This window comes from Telopea speciosissima, chromosome 7 (genome assembly GCF_018873765.1).
Source record: "Telopea speciosissima isolate NSW1024214 ecotype Mountain lineage chromosome 7, Tspe_v1, whole genome shotgun sequence".
NCBI lineage: Eukaryota > Viridiplantae > Streptophyta > Magnoliopsida > Proteales > Proteaceae > Telopea > Telopea speciosissima.
Window position 1 is genome coordinate 24,989,436 of NC_057922.1, and position 22,586 is coordinate 25,012,021.

Below are 22,586 nucleotides of genomic sequence, written 5' to 3' on the forward strand. Positions count from 1 at the left end.
CATCATCATATTAATTAATTTCACGTAATCAATGTAGCCATATTAACATACACAACGTGTGTGCCTCCACCTAGGGCTCCAAGCCCTTTGCCAGCCCCGTGCTGATCGCCGGCCACCCTCCAGGCTCCCGCCTGGTCCTCCTGTCCCTACCAGCCTCGCCTGGCTCTGTCGCCCTATGCAAGCCCCGTGGGCCTCCTACCGCCTCTGCCTAGCCCCATAGTGGCCCCTGCAACCTCCGCCTAGCCCCCAATGGCACTTACCGCCTCTGCACGGCCCCCCAGTAGCCTTTGCCAATTATGTATGGCCCCCCAGTGGCCTCTACCTGGCACCAAATGCCCCTCTACCACCCTGTTTAGGAACCGTCGGCCCTCTGCCGCCTTGTCTAGGCCCCGCTGGACCTTCTACTGCCTTCGCAAACCCCATCAGGTCCTTCTGTCACCTTGAGCTTGGTTTTCATGAGTGCTACCACTGCTTAGTTGGCTATCTATTTGACTTTGTGAGGTACATCTCCTTCGACTTGCAGTGCTACTTTCCTTGCCCTATGACGGAAGATTTTGTTACTTCCCTTGATACTAGGAGTGGGCCTTTGGGCCGCCTTGGAACTCCCCATCTCCACTCTCTTCAGCCAAGTTCCACCAAGTTGAATGGCCTTACCTATCTCGCATTGTCACGTGCTTGTCTCCTTACCATCATAGAACTAAAACTCGGAACTCGACCAGGTTTCGACCCTGGGAAAAACTGAGTTGACTCGAGATATCTCGAGATCTCAGTTGAGTTGGTGCATTTTATTTTTTTTTCAACTCGAAACCTGGTTTCGGTGGGTTTTAGACCTAGTTTGGGTCTGAAACTTGGTACTCAACCTATTTTAGGCCATTTAAACACAATGGCACTATCAGATTTTGCAAAAACAAAATCCAAATAGGAGTTTCACTTAGTGGGAAACCAGGACAGACACTTATGCCAGGAACCAGGACCGACACAGGACAAACACTTATTTTTATGTCTAATACCATTTAAGTAAATGTTTTTGTATTTGTATACTTAAGATATTATTTATAAATAAGCAAATACCCCCTACTCGAATCCAATAGAAATAGTTAAAAATCAAATTCCAAAAAGAAAAACAAAAACTGGATTTTCGGCGATAGATGCAATTTTCAACTTTCTAATGTTGGGGTTTTTCTCAAATCTAAAAATTCCATAAATCTTAATATGGTAAAACATTGCTAAAAACCAAAAGTGCGGTAAAATATTCATTTGCTTCGATGTCCAAAAAAATATTTTCATTCAGAGCGATTTTGACAGCATTCGCACACACCAAATTAAGTTTTACCAGTACATAACTTCTTCAATATAAATCAGATTTAAGCAATCTTGGACTAGTTGGAAAGCTTTGTTGAAATTATTTCGGAAGGTCATTTCGTCTCGGTAGTGTCGAAATTACTGAAATTTCAGCAATATATCGCGAAATTTTGAACCATGCTTCTCACATGGTTCCAAATCTCGGTTTCCCAAGAAACCGAAACGAGATAAGCTTCGATTTTAAAAAATCCCATAACTCTGATGGTGGTGTTCTTGCTGCTATGGTATTTTGGGTTGCGGTTGGCATTCTCTGCCACTTATTTTGTTCTTATTCGACACAAAGATTTTTCTCTACAGTTGCTGGTGATTGGTGTGCTTATAATGGTGCTAAGAGCCTAAGACTGGAAGATGTTTTTCCTGCGGTTTGGTTGTTGCTGACCACTGGCTTCTATGATTGTGTCTCTTCAAGTTGAGTTCTACTGGTTGTGTCTGTTTCTGTTGTTCCAAGCACTAGCCTAGCATACATATTCTCCAGCTTGAGGGGGAGTGTTAAAGTTGCTAGGTGTTAGTTATGATCCTTGTTTATTAGTTATGGTTTTTGTTTATCAGTTATAGCTTTTGTTTCTTTGTAATTGTCTATTGTCATTTCTTAGTAAGGGCTTGTGTATAATAACATAAGTCAAAGTTGTCCTCAACTTGTAATTATGGATTCGGATTATTATAAATATATCATTAGCCCACAGAAGGAGAATAATGTAGAAGGGGTTCAAGTAAGAACCGCTATACAGTAAGATCGATGATAGGTTGCAGCAGAACATCAAATTAGAAACAAAATCAAAATTAGTAACTTAGTAAATAAGAACCAAACCAGCCATGGGAATGCAACCCAACTTGGATCGAGTGTAGATGATGTTAAAGGGATGCTTGACTCCCAATTTAGTTCAGTTCTAATGGTCTGATGTGGAGATATCAGTGAAACATTAAAATAGAAGGTTATGGAAAAACCTCCAAATAGTGCTGGATTTGATGCAGATCGAGTGAAAAAGAAATGGAGATAACCCTCTACTGAAAGTCTCAGCCAATTGTACTGGTTGAATTGTGAGATATGAGAGATTTCCCAAATTACAAGATTATGGCCTACAGGCCTAACCAGCCGGCAGAACCCTCTAAAACTGGGGTCGAATGGAGGAAGTGGTGGTGAGGTTGTGTGCTCCAAAAATCAACCAAAACTGATGGTTACTTGTTGAGATATGATCTCCACAAGTCACAGCACCAAATCTGGAATTGCAAGGGCAGCAGCAAAGTGATTCGATCCGCTTTACTGAAGAACAGTAGCAGCAGTCACACTCGATTGATCTTCCCAATGGATGGAACAGTAACAATATCACAGCAGCACTCAGAGATCGATGGAGAGACAAAACATGGAGAAGATAGAAAATAGAAGGTTGGAGGATAGATGGATTTGGCTCTCCCAACCAGGCTCCTTGAGCCCTTCAAGTAACACATACTTGAGAAACAATCATACTTCGCAGCAAGAAAATTCTCATTCAATCTATGTAAATCGTGGGGAGTGGCCTAACAGCATACAATAAATAGAGGGCAGGACTTGCACCTCAAGCAAAAGAAAAAATAGAAACTTAACCTAATGAGTTGTAACTTGAAAATAGAAACTACTCTAATTAACTAGGACTGAAATAAAAATAGAAACATCATAAAATCTTCTAAATCTTCTTAAGTCTTCAAATCTTCTTGAGGGACCCACTTGGATGACTTAATTGTTGCAGCCGAAATCTCCAGCCTGTAGTCCCCATCAGTTCAACTTATTAGCTTTTAAAGAATGACAAAATTGCCCTTCACTCAAGGACTTGAATCACTAATACTTAAAAGACTAATCTGCCCCACAATTCTTCAAGGAATATTCTCACCAAGCCAAAAATAAGGGGCTGTGACACTGTTCACGTGAACAGTGTTTTAGCCTCTTTTTCTTCATGTTTCGTCCTACATCAGAGAATCTAACAAGTTTCCCGTGAGCCAGCTCTCTCCCTACTTTCGCTCCTCTCTTTCTCTCACGTCTCTCTCTTCTCCTTCTCTTTCTTCTTCTCTTCTTCTCTTCTTCTTCTTCTACACGAACTTTGCTGTTAAGCTCTGATTCTATAACACCATTATCATACCTGTGTTTCTCTGTGAGGGGAGGACGAGGGCTCGCGATCAGGCTCGGGGTCGATTTGTGTGTTTTTGTAAATGTGTTCCAGAGTGTAGAGCAATTTTTTTTTGTTCTTGAATTCTTGCTCTCACAACAGTATTTGGACCAGTTCATTCTGTGGGAGCATAAAATCAATCCGGAATTGCCAACTGCAATTCCACTCCCAAACTGTTCCCGAAGAATACATGATCACCAAAATCACTCCAGTGGAATGCAACAAAACGGAGCCCAAATCATCAACTAAATAAAGAGTATTTAATCTCTGAAATCAGATCAGGCAGAAATCACAATTGCAGGTTTCTTCAAAAGGTCGGAACTCGGAACTCACTACTCACATGGGATAGTGATGCCAAACCTTCCAATTTAGGTGTCCCTCAGGTAAGGAATATATGTATAAAATTTAAGAATGGAAGGAAGAGATTTGGTAGGAATTGATCAAATATATTTAGACTGCAGGGACTATCCATAAACAGAAAAGAACCCACACAGCCAGAGGACGCAGCCAACTAAAGAAAAAGAAGGATGAAAATTAAACAAAAGCAGGAAAATAGGAAGAAAGAAGAGAGAAACTGAAAAGATAAATAGGGGAAAATTTAACCTGAGAAGGGAAGACCAGAGGATGGGACCAGTCGCACACAGCGGCACTTCGCATCATATGTAACCATAAAATTCCATTCAATGTTCAACTGTTTTCAATCTCAATCGATGGCTTACATATATAGACTCATTAACAAAAATCGACTCCAATAAGAAAACTACCTCAAACAAGGAAACTACTCAAGGACACCACTTCAAGACAGATCAATCTTAAGATCACTGCCCACTCCCCACTCCCCAGGAGCCCATATGAATCTGGTGACAATTGGTATGTCTAGTCAGGTGGCGGCCATTAGGTGACCTATTTTCAGTTATGGACACACAAGGCCAAAACATGTGTGCCAAGCGTGTCTGATAGCACCGCTCCCACAGAGATTTCTCGATTTCAAAATGTATCGAATCGTTGGGTAGTTTAAAAAAAGGGAGATGCTGTATTTCCAGGATTGAATTTCATATTCGAATGAACCTCGTAATCGCAGTTTTCTAGTAGCAAGATCTGGCTTTTGCTTCGAAGATTGAATCAGTGGTCAGCCTGTGCTTGAACAACGTATGCGCTAATGTAAAGTGCTGACTTCACTCCACAAACCCATAACAAATAAAATGAAAAATGCAACTTACAAAATAACCCTACCAACACCTATTGGACCAGAATCCCAATAATTCTACTGCATCAATCTGTCTAAGGGGTTGTCTAACCTGCTGAACAATGTTTCGTTCCTTGACACCATCATTGGCCATCATAAAACTGCAAAGAGAAACAAATTTATAAGTGTAAAGTGACTAATGCAAAAAGACATTGAGAAATTATAAATGTTCAGCATGAACAGATAGAGGTGCTTGGAAGTATAGCAGCGTGAGAACTGATTTCCACAATGGAATTTTTCTTTTTTCAAAGAATGCATAACAACCAAATTTTCTAGGACCAGATAAAGTTACAATTTGCATTCATCCCATCAGGGTTTGAAACAGGTGCAATCATGTATGTTTGAGTAATAACTTCACCTAATCCATGCATTCAGTTTCTCGCAATGAATAAAGAACTAATTTATGAAGAGAATGTCGACATGAAAGGCTAAAAATTGGCTTCAATAGATAAGCTCACAACATACATCCAAATTGGGTATATATCAAAACACAGATCATAGGATATTTAAAACCCATTGAGAACTAGCATTCAAGGAACAGGGTTATTTTTTGGGTCTCTGAATTTGAACAGCCTAAAGAAGATACAACAACAACAACAACTCAACCTTATACTTAATGGGATCGGCTACATGGATCCAAACAAAACAAAGTAGAGAAAATAGAGGTCAACACCAAAATAGGGATGGAAAAAGAGATGAGAAATGAAAAATGAAATATGGAAAATAAAAGAAAAAGAATGAAAGATGTAAGAGGAAAGAGGCACAGCCCAGTAAGTCAGGATAATCTCAGCTAAATGGGGTCTGCTACATGGATCTTTGCTCTCCAATAGGCTCTATCAGAGGGCATACTTGATACCAGACCTAGACTATGCATATCCTTCCTCACAACTTCTCCTATGGTCATTTTAGGCCTGCCCCTAGCTCTTTTAGCTCCTTCAATCGGGATCATATCACTCCTTACTAGGTGTCCCTAAGCCTCCGTTGAACATGACCATACCACCTCAAACGACTCTCACGGAGCTTGAACTATTAGGCATGTGTAGGAACTGGCTAGAACTTTTTTTTTTTTTTGCTTGATAGGTAACAAAGGATTTTATGGCAGAGCATGGAAAATAATGGTTTAGGTAAAACAACAAAATGATAGGCCAAAGCTCAACAGGGCTAGAAAACAGGTCATGAACCTATATAGAATGAATGCCTAATACCATTCCCTTTTGCTAACTCATCGGCGAGAAAGTTGACAGATCATGTTCTCCATGAGAAAAGTTTCCTTGAGAGCAACAACCCAGGCTTTCCTTACCAAGTGAGTAATCCCTAAACTATTTTTGTACAATTTCTTTCGCTGATGGTGCTAAAGTATCTTGCATAGCTCATTTTTGGATTTGGCGGACAACTTCTGCTGAAGGTGTCAGCTAGTGCAGCTGATTAGGGCAGTGGCCCGTTGTCGCCACATCTTGGGATCGAAGGGGTTGTGTTGGAGGATTAAGGGATGGCGGGTTTCCTACAAATTTTTTTTTATTAATACAAAGATATTTCTTATTCTCAACTATTATCTACAATCTACACAATTCCCAAAGTATCAGCACATCAAGCTAAATTCTTTCTGTATTAAATTTACACAACAGACTCTATATCACAAAAACCCGATTGTTCAAGGATATATCTCACAATGCCTGAGAATAGATTCTCCAGATATACCAGCATTTTGAATTTGGCTAGGTAAGTGTGACACTTCTCTCCATGCCTAACATCAACACTAAGTTACACAGGCCCCACATGCATTAAATAGTTCAAAGTGGTTGCTTATCCATCAAAAGAAAAATGGTGTTTATGATAAAATGAGCTTTCATTGTGCTTCCTGACCTGCTTGCTTTCTTTCCAAATATAAAAAATTAATGGAAGGAGTTATTGGATTGTGTTCTGGCCATGGTTTTCAAGGCAGTGCCTAGGCTAGGCGCCTTGTTGGTGTTGCCTTGATTTTTTTTCCTCCTCCAATGCCTAGGGTTGCCTAAACGCGTGACAAACATGGTTTTGATCTTTGGGGATTCGATTCCTTTAGGAGATGTAATCTTTCTTCTTTTTTCTTTGTTGTTCTCTGACTTGTTTTTGGGTGGAGCTAGGCTCCTTCCTTATGCATCCTTCATTCTTTTTCCGGGAGATAAAATTGTTGTTTGTCAGAAAAACAATATTAATGCAACCTTCTGAATATTCCCAGTCTCAAATGTTTCAGTTTTATAAAATTTCCGATTAAGTTTCAATAGTCTCAATGAGTTATTTTCATTGCCATATGGTGCGAACATACAAGGAGACCAACATTTAAAGCTTCGACTCAAGGAATGGCTCAACAGTGAAGAAGTGCAGAGACACATCTATGAAGGCATCCTAACACCAAGGACATACATTCTGAAATTTTCATGCAGTAAGAATTAGAATGCCTCAAAAATGTCATAGAATACAACGCATTAAAGGGAATGCTAAGACTGAAGGCAGAAGGAATGCATACGGGATTTGAGCTCCATTGTCATTTTTTGCAGGAGCCAAGCTTTTAACCAATGGTGACAGATCCTTCTGAAAAAGAAATCAGATGAATTTAATAAGCATTGCAATGATGTGACACATACGCTTGGCCTATGTATTATACTGAAGAAAAGGTTACCTGAATATCATCCATGCTGGCATGACTGTGACTGGAATCTAACAAAACCTTAGGCAAAACAAATTAATTAAAGGAAAAAAACCAAATTATCATAACAATGATGTCTTTGAGATGGTTAAGCTGTAGAAGAGGTACCATGATTAGACGTGCAGCTTTTGAGCTCTCAACAACCATCCACTGTCCTTCTTCCGAAGAGAAGAGCCAATCACGAGCTCGTGTCTGCAATCTAATAACTATATATCAAGTGGAAAACTACAAGCAAATGCTCCACAAGAAAAATAAATAATCACTAAAAACTACAGAAAAAAAAAAAAAGCACAAGATTAATGATTCTAAACAGAGAATAGAAGCAGACTACCAACATGTCAAAATGGTTTGTTGACAGAGCATCATCAATAAAATTATCAAACACAACCATTCACCTTCAAGGACAGTACATGTTCTCCAAGTACTAAATAAACATAAATAAAAAATAAAGAATGATAAAGTGAACTGTTAGTCTATTTTTGTGCTAGCAATGCTTGCCTTAACCAATTTGTTGAAATATAAGTCTAGGGGAAGTTAGGTCTATTTACTTTGGTTTGTTTTAGACCTTTATTATGTCGGTTTGATGTAGGGGCATTACTGTCCTAAAGTTTATTTGCTTTTTATTATAAATACTAAAGTGACAGGCCTGCGGGAGAACATTCTGTTCTACCCGCAGGTCCTCTCCTCTCTTGGGATTTGCGTGACTCCTCTCCATTCTTTTCTTCTTTCTTATTCTTCTTCCTCTCTTCCTCTGGTCTGATTATTAGTTCTTGATATTCGAACACTATTTAAGAGAATTCTTAAAACAGACTGCTTAATATATGCAATCCGATAAAATCGTCAAGAAAAAAGAGCCAAATACCTCCCATTAAGATATTTCCTCACAAGTGGTAGTCACTATCATAAAGACATAAACTACATTATGCATGCCTGGGGGATGGGGAAGCACAAGATTCCCATTAAAGCAAAAGAAAAAAGAAAAAAAAAATACAAACCTTAGGCACAAGGAAAACCCCACAATGATATAAGAATGGTTCAGGCAGTTGCTGAGCATCCAGAAAGACAACTTTGTAGCTGAAACGGGAAACCCCAACTTCACCCAAAGTACGCTGCAATCTTCGACCAGGTATAAGCTCCTTCAGATCACCTTTAACTCCTAGCTGCAGGTCTTCAAGAGAATATAAAATATCAGCATCTGTGGAGCATTCACTGCGCACTTTGTTCTCATTTTCAAGAGCTTCCAGAAGATCACGGCCCTGCACCAACACACATAAAAAGTGTCTGCACCTGTCAGTGAAGCTCTCAATATATTATTAGTGATGTATGATAAACACGTTCCATGACTAAGTACACTATTGGTAAATCTACACATTCGAACCCACACAGTGTGGGCACCTGGCAAGGATGGGTAGGTAATTGAACCTCAACCCAAGGCTCATAAGGGCCAACTCAAGCCCAACCTTAGTTAGTAAGTTCGGGAACGGCAATTGAACGGGAACGGATACGTACGGCAATTAAACGGACTAGACGGTAATAATACTTTTCAAAAATCCGGCTTCATAAAACGCATACGGTAATAATACGGTACGCGTTTAATACGGGTATAATACGGCATAGAGGGCAATAATACTTTTAAAAAAACGGACATATATTTATTATATAACATGCATTCATCACCTAATAAACAAAATAATATCATGATTTTATGAACTAAAATAAACACAATAATATAATATGCTATATAATGTCTCTAAGATTATCATTGAACATACCAAAATATCAATAATCTACAAGAAATGAATGTAGATTGTCTGAAAATGAGATGAGCAAGTTGATTACCTTATCATTAAATCATTCTTCCAACATTACATTTCTTATTATCTACAAGGAGATAACCAGATGTGTTCTTGTGAAGGGGGATGAGTTCCCACTTCCCACTAATTAACCAACACAAGACAAGAGGGAGAGTTCCAGATATGGATCTCCACTGTACACATTAGCTACAAGAGACAGAAAAACAAGAATAAAATAGAATAGAAATTGAGCCGTTCTCGCCAATATCACACCAGATTCATTTGCTTCACTACCACCATCAAAGTTCAAAGACCAGAGAAACAAGAGGAGAGTACAAGACTTAAGTGCCGCTTTGTTGAACGGAGATGGGGAGGATGATTGCAGACGGAGGGCGGCTACTGTTGCCTGCTACGGTTGGATGTTCAACGCAAATCGAAAGGGACGAAAGGGACGAAAGGGAAAGTGAAATCGTTTCCCTAAATTCTAATCTTTTGGGTATTTTTTTATATTTTAAAAACAACGTATAATATGTATAATACACGTATTATACGAGTATAATACTCGATCGATTAAAAAATGCATTTTTTTTATAAAAATACGGGAAAATACGGGGACGGAAGTATTATACGTTTAAAAATGCGGGTACGCGTATTTACTAACTAAGAGCCCAACCAAACCTGAACTCAAGACTTAGCTTTGTTCGGTTCAAGCTTATGCTCAGGTTGAGTGGGATTCCCAATTTTTTGGCTTTATGGTAGCCTAGGCACTTGTTTTAGCTATGGAACCCAAGCCTAGGGCTCAGTTTTAAGCATACGCAATTCAGGTCAACCAAGGGACTTCAGGTTTGCTATCTCTGAATCCAAGCTGATGTTTTGAGCTTACAGCATGTCCTTACAGGTGTCTTTCAACTCTGCTTGGTGGTCGCTCAGGTACATGAGGGGGCCTGTAAGGGCCGCTTAGAATCCATCCATGAAGGACATACGCTCAAACCCCGTGGTGTTATCGATCATCATCTCAGTGATCGGTAATGAAAAATCATCTTTGGGACAAGCCTGGTTGAGATCTCGAAAGTCAATACAGACTCGGATCTGCCCATTCTTTTTCTTTATGGGGACAATGTTGGCCAACCAGTCTGGATACTTTTCTTCTCGAATGAAGCCGGCATCCTTCAACTTCTGTACTTCTTCTTTTTTACGCTCCGCCAACTCAGGGTGGAACTTGCGCTGTGGCTTTTTGACTGGTAAAATGTCAGGAGATATTGCTAACTTGTGCATTGCCACATTGGGATCCAACCCAGGCATTTCGGGGAAGGCGCCAAGATAAAGAGACAAGTCCAACTGCATAGTCAGCACCGAGGGAAAGACGAAGCGAGCACCGGGACCATTACCGAGATAGGGCAAGAAGGGGTAGATCGCGGTTTGAGAGGAACTCTAATAAACAAAACAATTTTAGGGCTTGAAGTCTGATACTCTTTTGAACTATGACCCTAAGTTATTCTGTTATTAAAGCGACACAACGAGAAAACCTTCCTTTCCGTCAAGCGCTTTAGTCAAATCAATCTCTTGCGGATCTTTATTCAGTCATCTATCCGAATCCATCTTTGTGTATCTTATGATCACCCTATCTAGGTCAGTAACAGGAGTCACTATCGAACTAAACGTTGACCTATTTATTTTAGGCACTAATTCTATCTATTGGTGCGATCTGATCCATTATCGGGGATCAATCCTGAACCTACCCAAAAAAAAAACACTTATGCAAGGGCATTGATATCTAATTCCTAAACCCACTAAGTCACTCCAAGGGTTAAAAGGGAAAATTTCCCACCAAAAGCCAAGGTAATTTAATTCTAAGGAATCGAAGCCTGCTTCAAAGAAGTTTGTTCTCTTTGTCATGGGAAACGACCAAACCAGAAGAGATATGTAGTCCTCCCAATAAGCAAGGTTCTAAATCTCTTCACATGAAATTTCAAGTCAATAGCACTCTATCAAGTAGGACATCGAATACTATGAAGAAAGAGAAGGCAAACAAAGGAGCATAGAAGATTTAAAAATAAGAAGCAAGAAATCACTTGGACATATAGTTAGTTACTGGTATTTCATGACCACTTGGACATGCTAATGTAATACTGAATTTGAATGATTCAAATAGTACTAAAATAGGACCTCTTCTCAGAGAATAAAAATCCAGATTAAGAGAATAATTAATAGAAGCAAATCAGATGGTTAGATGATCACCAAACTCCAATCGAGTTTAGTAACCAAGGTAAAGATCAATGGTTGAAGTTCTGAAATCAATTCAAGGGTTGAATCTGAGAATATTAGTCGGTCCTACTAGCATTAGGACAAGGGTATAACAGTAATTTCACAGGTCATATTGAACCTCAGATAATAGGAATATGAAAACTGATTCTGAATACAATCTCAGCAAGAACAGATTAGTAAAACCAGTAAACCGATGCACTATTCAGAGAACAAAACTCAGCCTAAGAAATAAGGACAGAATGGGAAATTCAGTATAAGTCCTGATCAGCAAGTCAAAATCTTGACAAAATTTAATCGAGTTCTTTTGAGTTGAAGAACATTAGGTCAAAATATGGGCAAATTCTAACGACTGGACTCTTCTATTCATAATTCATGCAAAAAAAGCCTTGCATATGAATTCTGAGTAGAATAGAAGTTGCAAAAAATTCCAGAACTCAACTTACTTGTTAATGGCAGAATAATAAGTAGAAGAATAAATCTAACAACAGAACAATGAACAATCCACCCGGGCTTCACACGCAAGGTGCTCAATTGGATCAAACACAGGAGATCTTCAATGGAGAAGAAAGCAGCAAAAGCGTTTCATTAATCAAAATTTGTGTACAATGTTGGACTCCTTCACAAACTTAATTAGAAGACTCAAAAATAGATTTGAACCCTAAAAAGGAAAGGCCTAACAGCCCTAACCCAATCCTTAATTAATAAGGTAACCTAAACTGACTAGGAAAGTGGTATAATAAAGAAAACTAACTGAAAACAAGACTACACTTATGGAATCCTAATCCAGTCTAGCTAAAACACTTAATAAAATTAGGGAGAATGTTCTCTATGCCGGGGGCGCAGGCTGCGCCCAGACACATGGGGGTGGGCGCAATGACCACCCTGCCCCCCTGAGTGGCAGGCCCATGTGTCTGGGTGCAGCCTGCGCTGCGGCACAGAGAACATGAGCCCATAAAATTAAAATAAAGAAGGAAAATGGTTGAGCACACCGCCGGTGTACCGTAAGCTAGCGCCTACTGTGTCTCTCTCTCCCTTCCCCCTTTGAAATAACCCCCTGCCCCTTTGTATGACACCCCATCCCGCACCATCATTGGTGCCACCCGCTAGTTTAACACACACGGGCGGTGTGCCTATCCCTCTCCCAATAAAGAAATAAAATCACTTAACTAAGTAATCCTGTATGCTTAGCCTCTACCCATCTTGTAGGTTAGGGTATTAAACGGTCCAGTTTCGGTGTAAACGGTTTCTGTTTTAAATGGCTTTAAATGGTTCTAAATGGTTTCAAACGGATTTTTTAATTCTTTATTCATATGTCTTCTTTCTCTTTTAGTTTTTTATTCAAAAGGTTTGAATGTCTCAATTTTTTAGTGGGATTTTTTTTTTCTTAACATAATTGTTTATCTTAACCATGAATGACTTAACTTACTATGTATATATTAATCGGTTTTAAACGGTTTATCATTGGTTTAAGTGGTTTGGTTTAAACCATTTAACTAAACGGTCTCAAATTTGAAACCAAACCGAACCATATATCAAACGGTTTCACGTTTCGGTTTGGTTTTGACACCCTTAATTATAGGCCCATTAAAGTGGCTCATTACAATGAAAATCCATTGGACTAAAGGACCAACACATAAATGTGGCTGGTGTTTAACTATGAACTTGAGTTTTGGATAAAGGTATATTAGTTTCCTGAAGGAATTAATCTGTGCTGGCTAGTTTTAGTATAATAAGCCGTCATTTGCTTTCTTTAAATCCTAGTTGCTGCTGTTAAAGTAGTTCTGAGTCATTGTTCAGTATCTTCCCAATCAAAATTGCAGATCTTCAGTCAGAATTATAACAGCACGTGACAAATAACTACTAAAGACTGCACGTGTTCTGCATTATGCTGTCACTGTTTCATTGATTTTTCTTCTAGTTCTTTATAAATTTACATGATCAGCACTTTCTTCCTGTTTGCAACTAAAGTATTGCTTCATTCTTTGATCAGATTCTTGAATTGCTCAAGATTCATCACGATTTATTTTTTATTTTATTTTTTTAGGGGGGATACCTTCAATTATGCTCTATATGCAACTTAATCGATTTAGATTACTTTTTCACTAGCCTCTTGATCATTCGATGAATTGAGATCTCTTCAATCACCCCCCCCCCAAAGAGTTCAGAGAGGAATTGAATCAAGATTCATGAAATCCATATTACGCCATCTTTATTGAGTTTTTCCCCCAGATCTCAGTATCTCAACCTATGCTTTCTCAACAAGACTCTTCTTTCATCCTTAATTCTTCAATGAGAAATTTTAAATATCCAGAGGAAGTGTTTGTTAAAATTAGGACTTAGGGAGATTACCATAGATATTTATTTTTGGGCTAATTTTACATCATAGTCCAAAGCCAAAGCCCCAATAATGCAGCCCAATCTGGTATTTTTCCAGGTTGGACTATGGTAAAATTGGATAAAGATGGCCAAGTGCCCACACATAGCCACTTAATTTGCTGAATAGGACTCCAGCTGATTACCAAAGAGCATGAGGACCAGCTTTCCCTACCTGGTTCTCATTATAATTGAGAGAACATTGATCAAATGAAAATGCAATCTGGTGCACCACAGACGAACTCTCCTTCTCAATAACCACCATAAAGGTCAGAAGGCTGGGCTTGTTAGACGGCTTCTGCGGTATGGCATGAAGTGCAGTTTTCCACCCAAACCTGAACTTTGGGAAAAGCAAACCTGTAAAAAGGACATAAAAAGCCAAAGGATATATGTTCTTAGGTACAAAGATAAAGCGAGACTTATAACTTTCAAATGGCCACTTTGACAACTAAAAAAAATTGAATAATCCTCCACTCCATCTAAAAAAAATCATGAAATAAAAGAAGATTGGAGATTATTATTAGTTCAACAGAAAGCAGAATAAAAAGGATAAGCATCACATGTAAAGAGGTTTGTTGGATTTCAGTGCCCAAATAATGGTGAGATAGGACATACCTAAAACATGAGATTCCGCCAAGGTGAGACAAATAAACTTCCCACCTGACTTCAGAACTCTCTTCACCTGGGAAAAATGCAACCCACCGATGTAAATCCAATAAATAGTTGGCTGTATATGCAAGGAATCAAGTTCAAGATTCAAGTCCACGGCACCTCCGACAAATATTGACTGCCCAACTTAGGGCCAAGCTCCGGCTCCATCAATGCATCCAGTCCACCCTTATCAACAACAGCATCAAAGCTCTCATCCATGAACTGGTAAAGTAAAGAGGTTAAAACTTAGAAAAATAGAGACACAGACAAAACCATAACCAATTGACATAAAGATGATGATGAGGTATGGTAGGCTGAAACAAGTCAACACTGACAAACCTACAGAAAACAGAATCGTAGTGAACCTAAAACAAAGCAGAAACCTAGAGTGAACAGAACTCGCAAACAATGAACTCGATGAAGATAAAATTAATATATTGGAACTGACATGGACAGAAAATAGAAAATCACAAAAACAGCAAATTAGTAAGTCAAATAAACACTAACATAACTCACTAACCAGTCATCCGATAAACACAAGGTTTAGGTCAAACGGAATAGAGTAGGGATGGAGGAGGGTGGCAGAGTTGAACATCAGCCCAGATTGATGGTCAGATTCATAGAATCCATAGACTAAAGGTTAAGCTATGTTTCTGTCTAACAGTAGGTAACAGACACAAACAGATCTGGAAAAATAATAACAGAATATGAAAGAACTCAATAACAGTGTTAGGAACTAACGGCTGTTTTGGTATGATTTCTATTTCAATTTCATGGGGTCACAAATTGAAATTATGGTTTTGGTATATGATTGTTTCACCTTAATTATGAGAAATTGAAATCAATTCATCTGAAATAGTGAAATAGCTCAGGACCTGTTTCAATATTGAAACTGAAATTAATTTCAAGTCTATTATGTGCTACCTTTAATGAGCATGTGTAAATTTCAGGGGTAAATGTGTCATTTGACATGTTTAAAAAGAAATGAAAGCAAAATAACTCTATTTTGCCACCGCCACCACCACCACCTCCTCCCTTCCCAGCCCGGCCCCCGCCTCGACCATCACAACCACCACCCTCTCGCAAAGAAATATAGAGAATCTATTCTCAGAAATTGAACTACCAAATGGATTTCTTATTCTTGAAATATTTCAAATTAATGCAACCAAAACAATTTCAATTTCTTGGTTGACTATCTCATGAAATGATGAAATCAATTCAAAATTGAAATCGGAATCATACCAAATCAGCCCTAAGTAAGAACAAAGAGAACAATAGAAATCACCTAGAAGATGCCCACAGTAATAACTCTAGCTGCTGGAATATTGCTGGAACAGTCAATGACCAGAAAAAACACAAAAGACAATAGAGGGAAAAGAAAAAATATATGACCAATAGGTGTCACCGCCTATAGCCTGCGGTTGGGCATCACCACTCTCCCTCCAAGGCTTCACCACTTTGGTTGTGACTGATTCACCACTCTCACAGAGCAAAAAGAATTTCAACCAAAATCATGGGAGCCCTTCTTCCTCTTCTCTTTTATTTGTAAAAGCCATACGGCATTACATGAAATAAAAACTCTTAACATGGAAAGAAAATAAATGAGAGCTTAAGTCTTAATGCCTAAGTAGCTTATTACATAAATAGAAACTTCTAAATACCCGTCCTCCAACAAATAAACTACCCATTCACTTGGGCCCACAGAATCCTAAACAAATAAAACATAATAAGGCATAGCAAGGCTAGCAGCAGGCTCCTTATAGGCTTAAGTGATGACTTAAATAAATGGGTCTGATATAACACATATGGGCCCAAACCAGGCTGAAATAAAAGAACTTAAGGTTAAGGACCCATCGTGGAGCTGTATAAAGGCTGTTAAAACAGCTATTTGTGGGCTAGTTGGGCCAGCTCCTTCTCTAATGTAGCTGGTCTTGCACTGCATCAGATGTGGAGTACATTAAAAGGCAATCAATGTATCCAAATTCCAATTAAAATATCAAAAGAAAAAGAATAATGGGGATCTCCAACCCCCCCCCCCACCCCGACCCAAAAAAAAGAAGAGAGAAAATGTGGGATTTCAACAGGACTTCTTAATGTGAAACCATATTAATTAAATGACCAAAGCAACAGGAGTAAGGGAAAGGAAAGGGTAGGGAATCATCCTAAATAGAAGCATAAAATCCTTACATGAATCATATTGTGGTAAACTAATGAACTTATGAGTCAAAGAGACATCATGAAATGGAGCCATAGAGTAGCAAATACATGTATCAGCTGTATTGGCCCTGAATGATAACACTTATGTTTCTCTATTTCTCTGTTCTTTTTGTCCTTAGGAACAAAACAAGAATAAAATCCGTTTGTTACCGACAATTCATTTTTTTGTTCCTGAGAAAGAACCAGTTACAAAAAGTTGCTGAGAAATAGAGAAATAGAAGCTTTAATTTGGAACTTCTCAATTCCAGAAATAGAAATGAGATATAGGAGAGGGGGGGTTACTCTTCAATGAGCACATGGTTAATTTGACGGGCAAAGCAGTAATTTCATGTTCAGAATAAAACACCACCTCCGAATAAACTTCAATCACCACAACCACCTCCACCTCCACCACCACCGCCACTACCACCACCTCCACCAATTTTTTGGGGATTCAATGGCATTTTAGTAAATTTATAGAAGCTCCAAAAATTGAATTTACCATACGTTACCAAACACCTTTTTTGTCAAGAAAATTGGCCCAATAACAAAAATACAAAAAGTTATTTCCGAAATAGAAACATGGGGATTTCTGATTACCAAAGCACAGCGTACGTTGGCCCAGAACCAGAAGTGTGATCATGCAACGCCATTGTATCCCGGAAGGAACAGGACTGGGCTAGAAACTACTCGTTCGTATTGGGAACAACACAGAAAGCGTCACAACACCCGAAACTGCCTACTCCTATGAGAATGATGACACACTTGAAATGGTCAATTGTCGATAACTTGTCCTTATAAGCACACCAAAATAAAAGGAAACCTTAATGGGACGTTGGGCACATTAGGAGTTAGGATCATATCAATTGGTGACAGATTAAAAGTGCTTCCCACAAGAAAGAATTATCTCACCAACAAAAGAGAGGGTGCCTAGGCAAGACGAAGGCTCCAAAGCAAGCTCCATATATGAGGAAAATATCCTCCATTCCTCTTGCTGATTCCATTTACATGGAGCTTGTACCCCTTCTTCGATCCAACACCCAGTACAATCTACCTTTCAGCCTCAAAAGGTATGAACTCATTGAACTTCTGTACAACATTTGAAATGCATTTCCAAATGCGCACCACATAGGTACCTCTAGTGGGTGAAGGAGAATGAAGGCCAGGTCTGATGGACTGAGGGTAACGCTGGAACGGGATGCTGGGTACAAGGGCTAGGGAATTCCAAGAGAAAAGGAAATAAGAAGAATGGGAAAATAAGAAGGGAAGGAGGAAGAAGCAAATTGCCTCTGGTAAGAGAAAGTGTAACTAAGTGGAAGAGAACTGGTTCGAGGGAGAAGAAGAGAGAAAAGAGGAAGAGGAGGGGACGACAGCCAACAAGATGCCCATGCATGCACACTCAAAGCAAAAAACTCAAATGTCATTCCATTCTTCTGTCCATTACGTTAAGTTGCATACATATATTAAAGAAAAAGACTCCTACTATGGAAAGTAAATAGAATTAAAAAGCAAATTGGACTCAATCTAATCTCCTATTAATCTAATACCCAACCCAAAATAAAGGATTACATAACATTCTCCCAAAATATCCTACTGAACCAACATCCCGGTTTGGAATTAGTTCCTTGTAGTATAGGAATCCCAACGAGTCAAACCAGTCAAGCTAAGTATCTGCATCACCTCCTCCTCCAAAGCAACCCACCCCCAGTACGGTAACACTGTAGAATTTGCATAAAAGAGCCTCATTAAAGACCCAAATGCTTTTTGGGATCAGAAATTGAACTCCAAATAACAAGATTATACTTATTAGCATCATTTACTCCTGCCAATGAAAGCCAACACCATCTCTCTAGCACTGAAGCATGCCCAAGGAATGAGACATGTAATATATAGGGCGACTTGATGAAGCATACTGAAACAAGGAGTCTTGAACCCATAAGGATTTCCAGTAGATGAGGTTTACAGCTGGCTCCAACACCCTCTCATTTTTTGGCAAGAATGTTCAGATAGCAATGCAGAAAATATGTTTGAAGTGATTGAAAATTGATCAACGTGTAGGAGGAGTTTGTTAGGGGGGACAATGAAGGGCCATGCTTTCATAGACTTCTAAAGTGAATGAATGGTACTGTCAACACTTGGAGTACATGGTGTACCTTGTTTTTTATATCCCATGTACCAGTATATGAAAGCATCCACATTGAGTTAGAATCTTTGCTATCAGGTGTGATGATATTGCCCTCTGTTTCATTATGGTGGCCAGGGGGTCAAGTAAGGGTGCTCCATCTATCTCCGTCACCGTTAGCAATAAGTGGATGATAGAACTATCCTATCTAAGGCCTCATAGCTATTTTGGGTGCACTAATCTTCATTCTGAAGTTGTTAGTGGCTTGGACATTAATTTTAGTAACAGCACCAAATTTGGTACAGGGGAAGTGGTTAAGTTGGAGGAGTTTGCTGATATCTTGGGTTGTAGAGTGGGATCTCATGTTATCAATTTATCAAACACCCAAACTTGAAAGCAAAATTGGTGATACAGTAATACTGTTAAGTTATTGCAAATCTATTCATTTCTTATTATGTCATTTCCATTTTTGCTGCTCATCCATCTTAACGTCCTCGTCTCAGTTAAAATCGCATTACATATATGTAGTTTCTCTCCTGGCCAAAGCACTCAATCTCTTGACAACTAAGTGAAACCCCAGGCTGACATACGAATTGGTTCATGGAAGCTGGAATAGACAAAACGTCTACGTCCAAAGCCTAGGTATCTCAATTCACTTCCAATACAAGTCAATTCTTACTTCTAACAATAAAATGGCTGTCGCTAGATACAATCACTTACTGTCACTCGTCTAAACACCCACTGAAAATAACCTGATTTCTCTCTATCTGTTCCACAAAACTCAAACAGGTGTAGTATAAAGGCTTAGCAAATCCTTATAAAGCAAATGAGCAAACAGAACTGTCTCCACCTCTCTTTCAACCAGAACTCAATAAACATAACCAACAAATTTGAATCACGAAAATGCAGAGACAGTAAAACAGACCTGCATACTGGTCATGTCCATGACGCGCCACCGCATACCAGGCCGAGACCGGACGTTGCGGCGCAACATGTCGGAGATAACGACTTTTGAAAAATCGATGTTGGTGATACTGCGAAATCCAACGTCATAGATATGCTCTGAAAGTCTAGAATTGCCACAACCGGGCACCAGGATTTGCACCGAAGCTGCTGCAACTTCCGGTGCTGGAGCTCCGGCGTCGCCTGAGGGAGGGTGTAAGCAGGAGAGATGCGAGATGAGCTGGTCACGTAGACTCGGCCACTCGGCGTACCATTCGAAGGAATCGTCACTGCCTCTGATGCTGAAGAACTTGTCCCAGTTTTCTTTGCTGGTGAAGTCTTCCAATGTCTTCAGTAACTCTTCTGCTTTGTCCTTCTTCGCCATCTCTGTCTGGTCTAACTCTTCTGCTACTGCTACGCTTCGAGTTCAGGGTTTTAAGGGTCCTGGGGTACGACCCGGTTCGCATTATCGGCTCAACGGTAAACCTAGCCGACTCATTGAGACATTGAACCAGACCTGGCCAAGCGGTATTTGGCAGATATTCCCAATGCACCTTTAAAGTGTATCGAACGGTGGCCATTATACTTGAGATGATAAAAATCTAATGCACACATGAGGTACACCGTTCGATGCACTTTAAAGGTTCACTAGACAGTGCACCATACTTGATATAATAAAATTTTGTATTATGTTAGTTGTTAGATGATATCAATTTCTGACAGAGTTTTGGACTCTTGAAACACCACCAATTTGGCATCAAAATTGTCCAACGTATGTGCAATTTTTGCCACGATCGAATCAGATAATTTCTTGTATTCCTTCTCTTGGAAATAAATTTGTGAGATCGGTAGAGGATACTAAGGCTCTCTTTGGCTATAAACAATAATCGTTTGGTTACTACTAAACTTAATAGATTATATAATGAAAAATATATTTGGTATGCTTAAGTGAAGAGTATATTATAAGCGCAAGAGATTGTTATCTGGGCCTCTAGACCCTGCACACGCATGCTGGGTAATGGGAGCGCACGTGCAAGCATCACCTTGGGCAAGATTTTCGCCTTTTCATGGGGTAGCACGGTACTTTCACGCACTTATGTGTCTAGGCATAGGAGCCACATGGGCCACACGACCAGGTAGCATTATTTTCTCCATATTATTATTATATTATTCATATATATATTAAAAAAAACCTTCCTTTTATGTTATATAATACAATATTATAATATATAGTAGTGCATCTTCAGTCTTACAATATTCAAGAATCAGTCATGGGTGGATATGTCTATGGCCATGAGAATTGTGGAGGTTATTGATAAGATAGCGCACCTCTTGGCCATGGGACAAGTTCATGGTAACAAGGATAGAATCATCGATTCAATCACAATGTTGAGTTATTGAACCTATATTTCTTTAGAGAAGATAGTTCTTCAGTCGGAGGGCATGAAGTCTATGATCATCTATTGGGTTGCGTGGGAAATGCAATAGGGTTAGGATGGAAGCTAAGCCGGGGTATGCAGAGTTGGGGCTGGACAAATAGGAAGGCCTTAAGAGGGGACGTTGCGGGAAGAGTGAGGAGTTGGGATAGGGGGAGAGAGAGAGAGAGAGAGGATGCAGTGATGCTGGAGAGGTTGGGATTGCATCAGTTGGCAAAATTAATGGTTGAGAGGTAGGGAGGTGATTCCAACCGTCAATAAGATGCTAGCATGTAATATTTTATGAGAATAAAATAATAACCAAACATTAACTAAACAAAGAGAAACTACATCCAGTATCCACATGCAACCTAAGCTTCTCCAATCTAGCCTATTAATGGATAACCGATGAGCAACCGAAATATATATACGATACTATTTAACAAACATCATATTGTTAAAAGCATTCATACTAAAGTTGATATCTACCAAAACAGTAAAGATCTCCCAAGACCAACAATCCATCTTTTTATACAACAAATCGACCAGACTTTGATAATTTGTCCAAATGGTGGTAGAAGTGACTCTTAATTCTCTTACTTTTTGCAATCCCTCCAATATTACCCTTGCCTCCGACTCTTGTGCAATCCGAACATAACCATAGTTTGGAGTAGCACCCATAATAGCCTTATTAATTGCAATGACTGAAGCCTATCCAGCTTCACCAGTGTCAACCACAAAACCCCCATCATATATAATGATACCTAAGCTCGGTAGAACCTCATGATATGTCGATAGGGATAAAGAAGCAGAACCAGAATTCATAAAGAAAATTACGTAATTGGGAAGGAAAAGCTATAACTCATTTACCCATCTTGAAATATTAGTTAGGGAAAAAGATCTCTGTCCGGGAGTGTGGCCTACGCCAGCACTCCCATGAGTCTATCTCTCTTCTCCCCATGTGAAAAGACACCTATGTCCCTTTGTTTTAAGGAGGAGAAAGATAGACACATGGGAGTGCTTGCGTAGGCAACAGGCAACACTCACGTACAGAAAACTACTTCCCTATTAGTTAAAATACCAAAGAGGTTTGGAGGACTATTATAATAGTTTCTAGCAAGCCAGAGTAAATAACATGTAATCTAAAAAATATATAGAAAGAGAGCAAAATGTCGCCCATCATCTTTAACCATAAATACAGAAATACTAGTGTACGTATCAATTGGGGTAATGGTCATCAGGTAAGGGTTTTGCATGTTGCTTTGAAAGGCAAAGCAATGCTAAAAGCAAAAGCCAGAAAAAAAGAGCAAACTTTCCTTATCTCCAAACCAGCCATCATCCTCCCCTCTTCCTAAAACCCCAACAAAAAATGGCATTGTATGCATTGATATAAACAAATC

General features: G+C 39.2%; 1 protein-coding gene across 2 annotated transcripts in view; it reads right to left on the reverse strand.

The window, feature by feature from the left end:
• The window catches only part of LOC122669532 (eEF1A lysine and N-terminal methyltransferase), a 42,607-nt gene extending 22,341 nt beyond the window's left edge, over positions 1 to 20,266 (reverse strand). For both annotated transcript variants that reach the window (XM_043866309.1, XM_043866308.1), the window contains exons 1-9: positions 19,755 to 20,266; positions 14,632 to 14,733; positions 14,476 to 14,542; positions 14,036 to 14,217; positions 8,425 to 8,685; positions 7,538 to 7,621; positions 7,403 to 7,450; positions 7,250 to 7,314; positions 4,799 to 4,847 (exon numbers count right to left, since the gene is read on the reverse strand). In XM_043866309.1, the coding sequence (XP_043722244.1) occupies positions 4,799 to 4,847; positions 7,250 to 7,314; positions 7,403 to 7,450; positions 7,538 to 7,621; positions 8,425 to 8,685; positions 14,036 to 14,217; positions 14,476 to 14,542; positions 14,632 to 14,733; positions 19,755 to 20,156 (1,260 nt within the window). In that variant the 5' untranslated portion in view covers positions 20,157 to 20,266. The remainder of the gene's footprint in view (positions 1 to 4,798; positions 4,848 to 7,249; positions 7,315 to 7,402; positions 7,451 to 7,537; positions 7,622 to 8,424; positions 8,686 to 14,035; positions 14,218 to 14,475; positions 14,543 to 14,631; positions 14,734 to 19,754) is intronic.
• Positions 20,267 to 22,586: the final 2,320 nt, after the last annotated feature.